The sequence below is a fragment of the Hemiscyllium ocellatum genome, chromosome 18, assembly GCF_020745735.1.
Source record: "Hemiscyllium ocellatum isolate sHemOce1 chromosome 18, sHemOce1.pat.X.cur, whole genome shotgun sequence".
Taxonomy (NCBI): Eukaryota; Metazoa; Chordata; class Chondrichthyes; order Orectolobiformes; family Hemiscylliidae; genus Hemiscyllium; species Hemiscyllium ocellatum.
The window spans coordinates 53,491,784-53,506,964 of NC_083418.1; the positions used below are offsets into that span (position 1 = coordinate 53,491,784).

Here is a 15,181-nt window from a genome sequence, read left to right on the forward strand (position 1 = left end):
GGATGGGCATATGAATAGGAAGGGTTTGGAGGGATATGGGCCGGGTGCTGGTAAGTGGGACTGGATTTATCCAGAATAACGGGTCGGCATGGACGAGTTGGACCGAAGGGTCTGTTTCCCTGCTGGGCATCTCTATGCCCCTTGAAGAGCCGGGTTCAAGTCCCACCTGCGGCAGAGATCTGACACATGAAAACAGGTTGATTGCAAAGTCTCAAACTGCAGAGGGCGACCGCGCGGTCAATTTGATCTGGTCTCCGAGTTACGGGAACCCGGGCTGCGCGATGAGTGTCAGGATTTTAGTCCTTATTCGCTGTTGTCTAGGGGCGGGGAATTCGGGTGCTCCAAGTTACCGAGAGTCTGGGAACTTTTTTTTTCCAAAAGTTTGTCTAGCGGAGGTTGGGGTCTGGTCCGGTTCGTGTCGAAGTCGAAGCGATTGGAGGGAGTCTGAGAGATCCAGAGAAGGAAAGGGGGCGTGTGTGAATAAGAGTAAAGGGAGTGAGGGGGGGGCAGTTCTTGCCGAAGGAGAGCTGTCACATCCTGAGAGAGAGAGAGAGCGGTCTGGAGGCAGCCAAACCAACCCCTGGGTCTGGGGCTCAGGGCAGGAGACACTGGCCGGGACAGGGAGAGAGAGGATGGAGAATGAGGAGGGGGGCAAGCTGAGCGTGTGGCTGTGCCAGGAGGAGAAGCTGGTGTCGGGGCTCAGCCGGCGGACCACTTGTGCCGATGTGGTGGCCGCTGTGCTGGAGGAGAGCCGGCGGAGCGGGGCTGCGGCTCTGTCCGGGGACCCCTCCACCTACTGCCTGGTGGAGAAGTGGAGGGGCTTCGAGCGGACCCTGCCCGACAGGACCAGGATCCTGAGGCTGTGGAGCGCCTGGGGAGAGGAGAGGGAGCGGGTCACCTTCGTGCTGCTGAAGAGCCAGGCGGCGTCCGCCACGGGCAGCCCCCGCAGCGCCGAGGCCAAGGTGGTCCGCAGCTGCCAAGGGGGGGCGTCGGTGCGGGGGCCGGGCCGCCTCAGCCTGGCGCTGCTGCCCCGGCACAAGCAGAGGCGGGTGGTCCGCAAGGCCTTCCGCAAGCTGGCCAAGCTGAACCGAGCCAAGAGGAGGGCGGGCTGCCCGCCGGGGGCTGGGGCTGACACCATGGAGACCCTGGTCCACCTGGTCCTCTCCCAGGACCACACCCTCCGCCAGCAGCTGCACCGGATCCGGGAGCTGGACAGGGAGATCGAGCGCTACGAGAGCAGCATCCACCAGGACCGGGTCAGGAGGCACGGGGCCAACTACGTGCAGGACACCTACCTGCTGGAGCCCCCCGAGCGGGGGCTGGAGCTGACCCCGACCCCCGGCTCCTCCTCCTCCTCCCTCCCGGAGCTCCCCCTCCTGCAGCGGGAACTCTCCCGGCGCCAGCAGCAGCTGCAGCGCCTCCGCCTGGAGCTGGAGCAGGAGCTGGAGCTGAGGGGCGGCCAGGGAGAGGGCGCCGGGGGGGAGGAGCCGCCACCGCCGCCGCCGCCGCCGCCGCTGCTGCTGCTGGAGCAGGAGCGGCTCCGCACCCAGCTCAGCGCCAGCCTCTGCACCGGCCTCAGGCTGGACACCGAGCTGGAGCTGAGCACCCAGCAGCTGGCCGCCAGCCAGAGGCTGTACCAGCAGAAACACAGCGAGCTGCAGGGGCTGCTGGAGCAGCTCCACTCCCTGAGGCTGGACGGGGAGCAGGAGCACGGGAGGACATGTGCCCAGGTCACTGAGCCCCAGGACACCCCCACTCTGGACAGCAGCAGCGCCTGGCTTGACCCCGGGGGGGTGTCCAGCAGCTGCCAGGTCCCTGATGAAGACTCGGACACTGGCCTCAGCTCCATGAACAGTCAGGATTCCGACACCATCCCAGTTTCTGAGTCTCTGGTATAGCGCCGAAGGAAGCGGCGGTGAGCAGGACCACAGTCTCAGGGAGAGCCAAGCTGTGAACACCGAGTGATTAAAGGGGAAACTGATCCACATTACCTTCACCATGGGAGGATGCATTTCAGATATTTACTTCCCTTAATAGAAAGGCACTGTAATGAAACAAATTGTAATAAATGTAATCATTTTTCGTTTGCAAATTGATGCTTGATGTTGACCAGGTATTCTTATACATATATGAGACATGCCTAACGGTTAATGGTGAAACACAGATTGAAGCAAATGTGATATAGCGGTAACATCACCGGGCTCGTAATCTTTAAACACGGGCTAGTGTTCTGTGGGCATTAGTTCAAAACTCGCTATAGCAGCTGGTGAAGATAAAAGCCTGTATTCTGTTTCCGTTCAGCTCTGGTTAGCTGTCATCTTTATCACAGGTTGGTTGTAATAACCCTTAACTATGACATTGTTTTAAAGTCTTTCCACTGCGTTCAGGACATTTGTAAAATGTCCCATTCTTTCCATCATCCGCTGTGGGATTTAGAATGATTTTCAATTCATACTGTTCATGCTCCTATCATTTTAAGTGCTAGCTTTCGATATGTTTTTCAGTGAAAGCAACATGGACGATCCCACCATTAACCCTTCAGTAGATAAAGGGGTTACAATCCCCCAAACATGTCTAGCTCAAAGTGTAACTCCTTACTCTTTTTAAAAAGGAGGCAGTAAGGGACAAAACACGGTTTCAAGGATGATACCGGAACAGAGAGGTTGGAGTTAGTAAAATAAGGAGGGACAGGCTGAGAGTCTACGACGAGCAGAAGCAGTTCAGGAAGATCATGGCTGATCTGATCATTCTCAACTCCAGTTTCCTGTCTTTTTCCAAAACCCTTTGGTTCCCTTTCTATATAAAAAAACTGTCTCAGCCTTCAACATAATTGAGGACCCAGCCTACATAATGCTTTGCAGCAACAATTCTACAAATTCACTATCCCTCTGGAACTACCTCTTCATCCCTGCCTTGAATAGGCAACTCCTTGCTGTGATTTGGTGCCCTCTGGTCCTAGATTCTCTCACAGAGGGAAACGACTTTTCTTGTTAAGCCCAAGAATATTGTGTGTTTCAATAAAATCTCATTCTCCAATACATAGGGGCGCAACTAACTCAATGTTTCCTCGTAAGAAAATCATCCCCCCCCCCCCCCACTGTACCAAGATGAAGCAAGTGAATCTTGTATGGAGTACCTCTAATGCAAAAATATCTTTCTTTAGATAAGGGCACCAAAAGTGTCCACAGTATAACCTGATGGTGATATTTACAATAAAGAACAACTTAAGGGCAATGCTACCACTTGAAAACCAAAATTAGGAAAGAATGAATGTGTGGTAGCCACTAGTAAATCCCAATAGAAAATTCAGGAAAAAAAATCCAGTCTAGAGAGTGGCAGAATGTGAGGCGAACAGTGTAAGTATTTACGGGAGATTAAACAAACATGAGGGACAAAGAAAAGGAATATTTTGATGGGGAGAAATGAAGATTTGAAAGCTCATGCAAAAGTTTGGAGAGTTGGGCAGAATGGCCAGTTTCTGTGTTTGTCAGCAGTTTCCAGTTCCACAAGAAACCGTGGGTGATGTAAAAGATACTGAATACAGAGAAAAGATACAATGCATTAGATAATTAACATTGCCTTTTCTGTGTTAAACAGATTGCGCATAATTCTCTAATTATACCTTTGCCTTTGGCTATTAGAATGTACAACTGGAATTAATTATTTGTCCAACACATTGGAAATAGGTAAGCCTTTGCACTGTGTGTATAATCTTTAAAAGGTTGTGCCTTATATCTTCCCTCTTTAACTCAGAGTTGTGTGCTAAGCCCCACTTTAATGTGCACTGGAATAAAGGTCACATCTGGTGTTTTGTCTATAATAGCTTCTTGGGAATAGAAAATAAGGCAGTGGGACCTGGTCACAGCTGATACCTAAGGACAGCAGGGTAACGACAATTTAAGTGCATTGGAACAGAAGTGGTCCAAGCCTGTTCCTGTCTTCTGGGCCTTCTCATTAATGTGAGCATCCAATTTAATTGATGACTCAGTGAAGCTCAAAGAATTGCCTCTGCTACTTCTGTGCTCTGCATCACAAAGCCTGTTCAAGACCTGAGACAGTGAAAGCCACCGTTGGAAATGTGAACTTGATAGGGATGGTTGGCAATGAGAGGAAACAGATTGAAGTTAGTTGGCAAAAGTACCAAAGATGGATTCAGGTGAATTTTCTTTTTACAGAGTGAATCAGAATACCTGGAAGGTGCTGTATGAAAAGACAGTGGAAACACGTCAATGGTAACACGCAAAAGGGAATTGGATATATAGTTGAAAAGGGAAAAAACTGGGTTGGAGGAAATATAGGCAAATGGGAGTAATTCAGTAGCTGTATTCAAAGTGTGAGGAATAGCCCCTTCTGCACTGGATGTTCCATAAGTCATTGGTGCATTGGGCAGATAGTGAGGGACTCTCAAACCTATAAACAGGCAAGACATACAGGCTATTAACTTGAAAATTGGTAAATAATGAGCACTTTTACCAACTGTTGTGTGTAGTAAAATAGGTTGACCCATCTATTCAAATGGAGTTATTGATTTCCTTTAGTATTTGCTGTATTTCTAAGCAATCTCTATACTCACCTCTGAGAGATGGTGGCAATTATCAATGCAAAAAAAAACCCACCACTTCCTCGTTGTTGAGAATCTATTAATGGCACTATAACAGAGCCGAAAGAAACATATGATGAATTCACAAATCATAACCTTAATTTATCACTAAATAACAATATCTGTTTGGAATGATTAATGTGGAGAAATTAAAAATATGTGGGTTTCTTTTCTGAGTGACATTAATAAACCAGCTACAGTGACTTTACTCTGCTACTGATTATGCTCTACATGGGTGGAAAATCTTGGCTAAATGATTGTACAGGACCAAGCAAGCTCCTGTTTTTTGGATGTCATGTTAAGCTAAACTGTACTCCCATCTACCTCTTTAACTAAGTGTAAAAAGTCCCAAAGAGGAATTTCTTCTGATTGCTGAGACCAATACTTGTCCTTCAAAGTGCACAACAAAAAACAAAGTTATTTGGCTGCTATCACATTGTAGTCTGTGAAAGCTTATTGTATATAATTGACAGTTTCAGCTGCCCCATTTATTAAATTGCAACAGTGACTACACTCCAAATATACTTTTACTCGCTGCAAAGTGCTTTGGAACAGCCCTGAGGTTGTAAAGGATGTCTAGAAATGCAAGACTTATTTATACTTGACTTGGGAGTGCTTGCTATGAATTCCATTCCATGGCACCCATGCCCCTCTCTTCAAAATTACAAGCCTTTTTTTGAAGTTCTAATATTTACAAAACAAAAGTTGACAATCTGAAAAATGTGGTATTTGTAATGTGTGAGCGAGCCTGCAGATGTTACTGGAAGGTCTCTTCTACCCTGTTTTTGTGCTGTAAAAATTAACTGAAGAAGCAATGCTGTGTTTTTGCTGCATTGACTATAGTTTGATATGACATTTTTATTTCATTCATTATGAGGAGGTGGGCACTGCTGACAAGGAGGTGGCACTTTATCACACAGCTTCTAGTTACCCAGATATAATGGTGGTAAGGTGTATACTCAAACAGCTGGTAATGGTTTAATTCAGTTGAGGGTTTACCTGGTCACTTCAGAGGGTAGTCCTGAATTAGTCAGATTGACGGCTGGGCTGGAGTCTTGTATAGACCCCGACCAGGTAAGGGCAGCAGGTTTAAAGGGCATTGGTGAACCAGCCAGTTTTACTGATTTCAGTATTTTGCTTCCAGATTGGAGAGAGAGACACAATTCAAATTCTGACACTGCAATGTTGGTATTTGAACTCATATTGTCTGGATAAACCTCAATATCACAGGTTTGATTATCAGCCACTCCACATGTTATTTATCTCTTCTTTCTCTATCTGTTTTAATGATTTTGATGAAGGAATGGGACGTTGTATAGTCAATTTTGCAGATGACTATGTTACAGAGTGGTTGCAAGAGGGACCCAGTCAGGTTAAGGGAGGCATCTGAATAGTAACAGAGGGAATTTTATGTGGGGAAATATGAGATCACTTACTTTGGATCTGAGGAAGAGAAATCAAACTTTTCTTTTAGGGTGAGAAATTTGGAGATTGTAAAAGAGCAAAGGGAATTCACAAAAAGCCAGAAAACGGGTTTAAAAAGAAAACAAAACTTAATTGGAAGAGTGTAATCTTGAGGGTTGGAAGGGATGTATAAGATTATCCAGTGTTTTGGGCCTTTGAGGGGGTGCAATGTGCATACTCTAGAGTAATGTCAGGTCTAAAAATGTTACATTATCAGAAGAGGTTGTGTTGACTTGACATTCCCCTAAATTTAGAAGTCCGCAACTGTCTTCCCCCAAAGTATTTTTTGGGTTGGGGCAGGTCGGTTGAAACTGTTAAAATAGAAATCAGTAGATTTTCTCAGCTACCAGTACTGAAACCATTTTGGCTGGATGGAGTGGATGTCTAGGCTAATCCTAATCTGGTGTAAATTACTTCCCTGGTTTGAGAGAACTCTGTATTGTCTCTGTATGTTTGCTTCAGTTGAAAGACACAGAACATTCTCTATAGATTGCTTGTGGTACTGTTTGCCTGACCTTGAAGGGCACTCCAGATGATTGTGAGGTGAGAGACACATTGAACGGCTTTTTGGTTTAGCTTAAAGTGTGCTGTAGCCCTTTGAACTTGGTGCTGCAGTGAAATTAAAACGTTGACAAGGCCAACTGATCTCTTTAGAGCAGAGCAGGGGAGATGCCATTGAAGCAAGTTCTGAATGGCTTTGATGGAGTAGATTAGGAGAAGTTGTTTCCACTGACATGAGGTTCAGTAACCAGAGGGTGTCGATTTATAATAAGTGCCAAAAGAGCCAGGAGGGCTTTGTGTTACGCAGTAAGCCTCTGGGATCTTGAGTCTGAAATGGGGATGGAGCTGGAAACGGAATCCAGGATCATCTATGAACATATTCATAATGGAGTAGGAGACAATTGGCCAGTCGCTCTCCTTGTTCATTCCCCTGATCGTAACTTTCAAAGAAATAAATACTTGAAAAGGAAAAAACAGGGAAAAGAGCAGGGGAGTAAAGTGCTCATAGTCCTACCAAATCATAGGGCTGCTCTGTCAGAGTGCAGCAGGTCAGGCAGCATCCAAGGAACAGGAGAATCGATGTTTCCGGCATCTCTGCATACCTCGACACGGTCCTGTCTCCCTTAGTCCAAGAACTCCCCACCTACGTTCAGGACACCACCCACGCCCTCCACCTCCTCCATGATTTTCGCTTCTCCGGCCCTCAACGCCTTATCTTCACCATGGACATCCAGTCCCTATACACCTCCATCCCCCATCAAAGCCCTCCGCTTCTTCCTTTCCCGCCGACCCAACTAGTACCCTTCCACTGACAACCTCCTTTGACTGACTGAACCGGTCCTCACTCTAAACAATTTCTCTTTCCAATCCTCCCACTTCCTCCAAACCAAAGGAGTAGCCACGGGCACCCGCATGGGCCCCAGTTATGCCTGCCCCTTCGTCAGATATGTGGAACAGTCCCTCTTCCGCAGCTACACTGGCAACACCCCCACCTTTTCTTCCGCTACATCGATGACTGTATCGGTGCTATCTTGTGCTCCCACAAGGAGGTTGAACAGTTCATCCACTTTACTAACACCTTCCACCCCGACCACAAATTTACCTGGACCATCTCAGACTCCTCCCTCCCCTTCCTAGACCTCTCCATTTCTATCTTGGGCGACCGACTCAACACGGACATTTACTATAAACCGACCGACTCCCACAGCTACCTAGATTACACCTCCTCACACCCTGCCCCCTGTAAAAATGCCATCCCATATTCCCAATTCCTTCTTCTCCACCTTATCTGCTCCCAGGAGGACCAATTCCAATACCGAACAACCTAGATGGCCTCCTTCTTCAAAGACCGCAATTTCCCCTCAGACGTGGTTGACGATGCTCTCCACCGCATCTTCTCCACTTCCCGCTCATCCGCCCTTGAACCCCACCCCTCCAATTGCCACCAGGACAGAACCCCACTGGTTCTCACCTACCACCCACCAACCTCCAGATACATCGCATCATCCTTCATCATTTCTGCCACCTCCAAACAGACCCCACCACCAGGGATATATTTCCCTCCCTACCCCTATCAGCATTCCGGAAAACCACTCCCTCCGTGACTCCCTCGTCAGGTCCACACCCCCCACCAACCAAACCTCCACTCCCAGCACCTTCCCTGCAACCGTAAGAAATGCAAAACTTGCACCCACACCTCCTCCCTCACTTCCCTCCAAGGCCCCAAGGGATCCTTCCATATCTGTCACAAATTCATCTGCACCTCCACACACATCATTTACTGCATCCGCTGCACCCGATGTGGCCTCCTCTACATTGGGGAGACAGGCCGCCTACTTGCGGAACGTTTCAGAGAACATCTCTGGGACACCCGCACCAACTAACCCAACCGACCCGTGGCTGAACACTTTAACTCCCCCTCCCACTCCGCCAAGGACATGAAGGTCCTTGGCCTCCTCCATCGCCAGACCATGGCAACACGACGCCTGGAGGAAGAGCGCCTCATCTTCTGCCTCGGAACCCTCCAACCACAAGGGATGAATGCAGATTTCTCCAGCTTCCTCATTTCCCCTCCCCCCACCTTATCTCAGTCCCAACCCTCGGACTCAGCACTGCCTTCTTGACCTACAATCTTCTTCCTGACCTCTCTGCCTCCCTCCCTCTCCGGCCTATCACCCTCACCTTAACCTCCTTCCACCTATCGCATTCCCAATGCCCCTCCCCCAAGTCCCTCCACCCTACCTTTTATCTTAGCCTGCTTGGCACACCTTCCTCATTCCTGAAGAAGGGTTTATGCCTGAAATGTCGATTCTCCTGCTCCTTGGCCTGCTGTGCTTTTCCAGCAACACATTTTTCAGCTCTGATCTCCAGCATCTGCAGTCCTCACTTTCTGCTCTGTCAGAGCAAGGCAGGCAACTGATGGTGACTTAACCTGAGCATCACCATACCTCAGGTGAGGGAAGAGGGTGAAAAGGAGGATCTGTCATGGTAACCTCAGCCAAATGAACCCATCTTGTTGATATTGCTCTCTATCACAAACCAGTATCAGCCAACTGAGCTAAACTGACCACTAAACAGGGGAGTGCAACTCATTCGATAGCTTTTCGCAAAATCCAGCAAAAATATGATGGGCCAAATAGCCTTCTTTGACAGTGGACGATTCTGTCAGAGTTATTTTCTACTCAACCTGTTCCAAGATGTTACTACACTCCTCTGGGGCAGGTGGGACAATCTCTCTCAGCCCAGAGATTGGGACACTACCACTGCACCACAAGAACCCTGTAAGATTCTGTGAGGTATTTTCTAATTAGCCAGTTCAGGGATGTTATTATACACCTCTGGAGTAGGTGGGACTTGAACCTGAGCCTCCAGATTCCATGAAATGCTCTTCCACACAACTGAATGAGTATTCATTTTCATCACTAAATCACCTGTGATTAGTTTTCATCTATTAACCCCCCATCAGTAAATCTGTGTTTTCCAGATATTAATTTATGTGCAAAGCCCATTAAGGGCAATACAAACCATCAAAGTTGAGGGAGGGGGAGAGTTCTCAATCAAACTGTTGTTGGAAGGGGACTTTACTGGGTCAATTAAATCAATCAAGTGAGGAGTGTAGTAACCCAGTTATTGTATCAGCAATCCAAATGTTGAGAGTTGAATCCCATGAGAAGATGCTGTTGAATTCTGTGATTCCATGATGTGGAGTAGTCTGTAGTATGGCTCAAGGTTGTTTACATAGTGCCCAATTCCCAGGATGGGGAGACTTATTGACCATCTGATTCTCTGCTGAAGGAGCAGCTGGAAGGTGTTGGATCCAGTCCCTCATCTATCTGATCTCGAAGGGTCCTAGCCAGGGTTTCTGTCCACACCCCCCCTTATCCCAAACACCCATCAGCCAGCAACTTTTGGTGGCCTCCCTCGGTTTGCCATCCTGACCAGAAGACGGGAGTTAAATGAAACATTGTTTGCTGGTACAGAGGGAGAACATACATTTCTATAGTGCCTATCACCAGGATATTGCCAATCCATGATGGCTGTAATGCAGGTGGGGTGATTGCCAATTTGGACTCAGCAAGATCCCACAAAGAGAAACGTGATAAAGGTTATATAGTGCAATGTTGATAATGTCACAGGATTAGCAATCCAGCTGCCCAGGCTAATGTTCTGGGGACATGAGTTTGAGTCCCACCATGCCAGAAGATGACATTTGAATGGAATTCAAATCTGGAATTAAAAGCGAGCCTTAAGGCAACCATGTAACCACTGCTAATTGTCAGTAAAAAAAAATCTGGTTAACTAATATGCTTTTAGGGGTGGAAATCTTCTGTTCTTTCTTGGTCTGGTCTATATGTGACTCCAGACCCACAGCAATGTGGTTAACTCTTAACAGCCCTCTGAAATGGTCAATCAAGCTACAAATCTGAAGAAAGGAGTTAAACTGTACAGATGCACCAATCATTCACCTAGACACTGGAAACAATAATGGGCAAATAGACCTTACAACCCCGCAATCATCTCATTGCCAACCTCGAGGGGCTTGTGCTGAAATTAGGGGAGTGGTCCCATAAAGTAGTCAAAGCATAGTCTGATGTTTTCTGGGTATGTTCTGCTCCTCTGGCAGGATAGGCCCACACTGAGTTCTGAGCAAGAGTCATCAGAACCAAAACATTAATTCTGATTTCTCTGCCAGACCTGCTGTTTTAAAATCTGATTTACAGCATCCGCTGTTCTTTTAGTTTCTATGTTTCCATGCGTGTCAAGTGGACGATTTACCTCAGCCTTCTCCTGAGGTATTAAGCATCATGGCCTTTAACCAATTTGATTCACTCCAAGTGATATTGAGAAACTGCCGAAGACACTAGATACTGCAAAAGCTATGGATCACAGCACCATTCTGACAGTGGTAACAAAGACTTGAGCTGGTATTGCTCCTAACCAAACTGCTCCACTCCAGTTACAATGCAGGCATTTACCCAATAATGTGGAACATTGCTCAGGTATGTCCTGTGATACAACGTAGAGGCAATTCAGCTCCTAACCTCACTAGTCTTGTTCAAAACATGGACAAAACCTTTTGATTGGCACTCTGTCCACCACTTTCAATCTTTTCCTTTCACCATCGTGGAAATAATGTGTGCCATCTGCAAGATGCACACCAGTAACTCACTGAGGCTCCTATGTCAGTGCCTTCAAAACCTGTGGCTCTTAACAGCTAGAAGGGTAAGGGTTAAAACTTCATGGGAACACAACTACCTGCAAATTCCTTTGAATGATATTACCATTCGTTCACTGTTGCGAGGGTTTAATTTCTGGAACTCCTTCCCTGACAGCACTGTGGGGGTCTCTCCACCCCAGGGAATGCAGCAGTTCAAGAAGGCAACTCACCACTCCATCTACTCCAGACTAATTAGGAATGGACAATAGGTGCTGTACTAGCCAATGCTGTACTAGCCAATGGTGTCCGTGTCACATGAATGAATGAAAATAAAAGACCAGAATTTGTTTCATTGATTATGTTTTTGAAGGGCACATCCCTATAATACAATTGTTGGGCTGTGCTGTAAACTTTGGGTAAGTCATGGGGTATGTTTCTGTTTCTTCAATTCCCCTCCTCACACCATTTGAGAAGACACATAAACTCTCCCTTCCTACTCTACATCCTCCCAGCTCCTTCACATCGTCTTCTCCCGGCAGTTTCCACAATGAGATGGCACACTTAGAAAATGTCCCACATGTGGAGTATGGGGTATTTAATCTTTATAAATAGTCATAGACCAGTAAATGTCACTATTAGAATTGATTGACAGATCAAAACTTGGCACTAACTTGTTGATTTTAAATAGAATGCACCTCCTACAATATTAATTCTCTGTTCAATGTGAACAAAATCTCAATGAAGAGAATGACCAACTTGCTTCCAAGTCTTGTGGTAGTGTCCCTATCTCTGCACTATGAAGCCCAGTTTCAAGTCCTACCTGCTCTGGAAGTGTGCAATAATATCTGTGAACAGGATGATTAAAAATATAAAAACTGAAACGTATAAACCAATTAAAAATATATACATCTCTCTACACCTATGGTGAATAGACTGATAAATGTTGCGCAGTTGGTTGGCCGTGGCTCAATTGGTAGCCATTCCTTCCTCAGATAGAAGTTTGTGGGCTCAATCTTCATTTCAGAAACTGGTTTGTATAGTCTGAGGCTGATATTTTGATGCATGACTAAGGGAATGGCATTTTCTGCGATACCACCTTTCAGATGAGCCTTCAGACTAAGGCATTGTCCATTTAAGGGAATGGTAAAGATCCCTTTGCACTATTTGGCCTTCTTAATCCAACTGGTCCTCATTACGATTTGTTGGATCTGAAATGTGAGCAGTTTGACAGTTAGATTGGCTGTCTCCATTACAACAGTGAATCCATTGGAGCTGAAAGAAATGCACGTTTTTATGATACGTAGTTGATCTTTGATTCAAAGTAATAGAAGCAAAGGAAGTAGGAGACAGTGTGAAATGGGCTATCTATCTCTATCACTCCTTTTGCTCCACTGTAACAGATCAATTTTAGCTCTGTTCTCTCCCTCTGTCCATGGTTGGCCAGAAAAATCAAATCACATACCCACATCTTCCTCTTGCATGTGTTTGGTATACTATTTTAAACCATCTGGGGGAAATTAGGAAGCAAATTAGGAATTAGGAAATTAGGAATGCATCACAGGTTATTAAAAAATTGACATCAAAAGAAAAGAAAAAAATTGAGTTTTTTTTACAATATTACAAAATTAATACAAAATAGTGTATCCACTTTACAGACATCAAATAATTTAAACATTGAAATTCCAAGTTGAAAAGGATCCAGTTACAATCAATTCACACCTTGGAATAATGTTCTACCCTCTGATCCAGTAATAACGGAGTTGGTGACTAATCATTCTCTATCAATGAACTTAAAAAGCCACTGGTATGGGTGAGGAAAATCCCCAGTGAGGGAAATCTATGGGAACCATGGGGCCAAAGTCACCTGTATCTCACAAACCAACATCCTGCTTTATGTTGCATGTTTACTTTTCTGAGCAAAATCTCTCTATTTTGAGATTGAATAAATCAATACTCTTTATTTTCTCAGCTCCTGTTCTGTAGTTTAACTATTTTCTCACAGAAATACTTTCACAGACTTATAGGGTTAGTAGGAGGCCATTTAACTCATCAAGGTTCTCCGTCAATCAGATAAATAACGACTGATTGATATCTCAACTCCAACTATCTGCCTTACTTCTGCATCCCTCAGAATATTTATTTTTGACAATTTCAGTTGGTCAGCAGCTTTTTGTGGAAGTACAATGCAGATTTTCTGATGCTAATGGTTAAATTACAAATAGGTAGATGCACAACACAGCTGTAGTATTTCCATACACCTACCACGTGACCTTATTTCCCAGATACCAGGCGATACAGTGAGAGGTAAGAACAAAGCTTATTATTGCCTGTGTGTGGCAATTAGATTAGATTCCCTACAGTGTGGAAACAGGCCCTTCGACCCAACAAGTCCACACTGACCCTCCAAAGTGTAACCCACCCAGACCCATTCAATCTACTTCTTACTAATGCACCTAACACAATGGGCAATTTAGCATGGCCAATTCACCTTGCCTGCGCATCTTTGGATTGTGGGAGGAACTGGAGCAAACCCACACAGACACAGGGAGAACGTACAAATTCCACACAGACAGTCACCTGAGGCTGGAATTGAACCCAGGTCCCTAGTGCTGCAAGGCAGCAGTGCTAACCACTGAGCCACTTGTGAAGATATCTTAACCTTTCATCACAGATACACATTACCAACAAAATGTATCATCTACAAGATGTACCTAGCAACTTGCCAAGATTCCTTTGAAAATACCTTCGAAACTCACAATCTGTACCAACTAGAGGGCCACTGGGAACCTGGCAACATCACCACCCACAAGTTCCCCTCCAAAAGGCTCATCATCCTGGCTTGGAAATACATTACCATTTCTTCACCGTCAATAGATCAAAATACTGGACCTTTCCCCCTCCCTCCCCCACAGCATTGTGGGTGTACTCCACCATTTGCTCTTCAGTGGTTCAAGAAGGTGACTCACTATCACCTGCTAAAGGACAACTGTGGATAGGCAATAAATGCTGGTTTAATCATTAAAGCCCATAACCTGAGAATTAATTTAAAAAGCAGATGAAAAGAAGATGATGATTTTGCTGGATGCTTATCTTTGATGCAAGCTGCAAGCTCTTTCGATTGCACTTTGGAGCAATCTCCCACGCATCATTTCAAGTTATTACAAGTCTAACCAAGTGGATGTCACTAATAATTGCATTAGCAGCAATATGGTTTATTTGCACTGAGGGAGAAATAAAAAAGGAGGCAAATAAACCGATACGTGATCACAGTCCAGATCAATTACTGCAGGTTACAGTTTGTTTTCAAAAGAAGGAAACAGTGAATGGAAGGTTAATTATATATTGATGAATAAAAGACATGACAGCCATTTATAGGCAATATAAATTTCTAGAGTGATTAATCTGTGTAAATTAAATTTGTAACTTATATTGTTAAACCAGAGAAAGCTGTTTTGCAGACTATTTATTCAGGATTGATGTCAAGTGCATGAGGTGATCTATTAAATACAAAGCAGCTTTTATTGCTAGGGCCTGTGAACACAGAGTCCCAATGGAATTTAAAGTCTATCCACTATTAATAGAGTTTGATATCAACAATTTACCTCTGCCAAATCTCATTGTGCATTGAACAAATATACGATATCAGTTCACTGTCTTTAAATTATATCCAAAGTTGTATCAATTTAATTGCATAAAAATGTGTATAAAAGAAAAGTCTTGTATTTCTATAGCATCTTTCATAACCTCAGTTTGTCCCAAAGTTCTGAAGAAGGATCACTGGACTTGAAACATTAACTCTGCTTTTCTCTCCACAGATGCTGGCAGACCTGCTAAATTTCTCTGGCAATTTCTCTTTTCATTTCAGATTTCCAGTATTTGGAGTTCATTGTTTTGTCCAAGAAAATGAAGCTTGATTTATCAGTACCTTAAATGTTCAGTGCCTCCACCACTGGTGCATA

The 15,181-nt window shown here is 45.2% G+C and overlaps 1 protein-coding gene across 1 annotated transcript; it reads left to right on the forward strand.

The window, feature by feature from the left end:
* The first annotated feature begins 297 nt into the window (after window positions 1-297).
* Window positions 298-3,671, forward strand: LOC132824236 (ras association domain-containing protein 10-like). Its single transcript, XM_060838552.1, has one exon. It carries the CDS (start codon window positions 633-635, stop codon window positions 1,896-1,898), a length of 1,266 nt encoding a protein of 421 aa, XP_060694535.1. The 5' UTR covers window positions 298-632; the 3' UTR covers window positions 1,899-3,671.
* The last annotated feature ends 11,510 nt before the right edge of the window (window positions 3,672-15,181 follow it).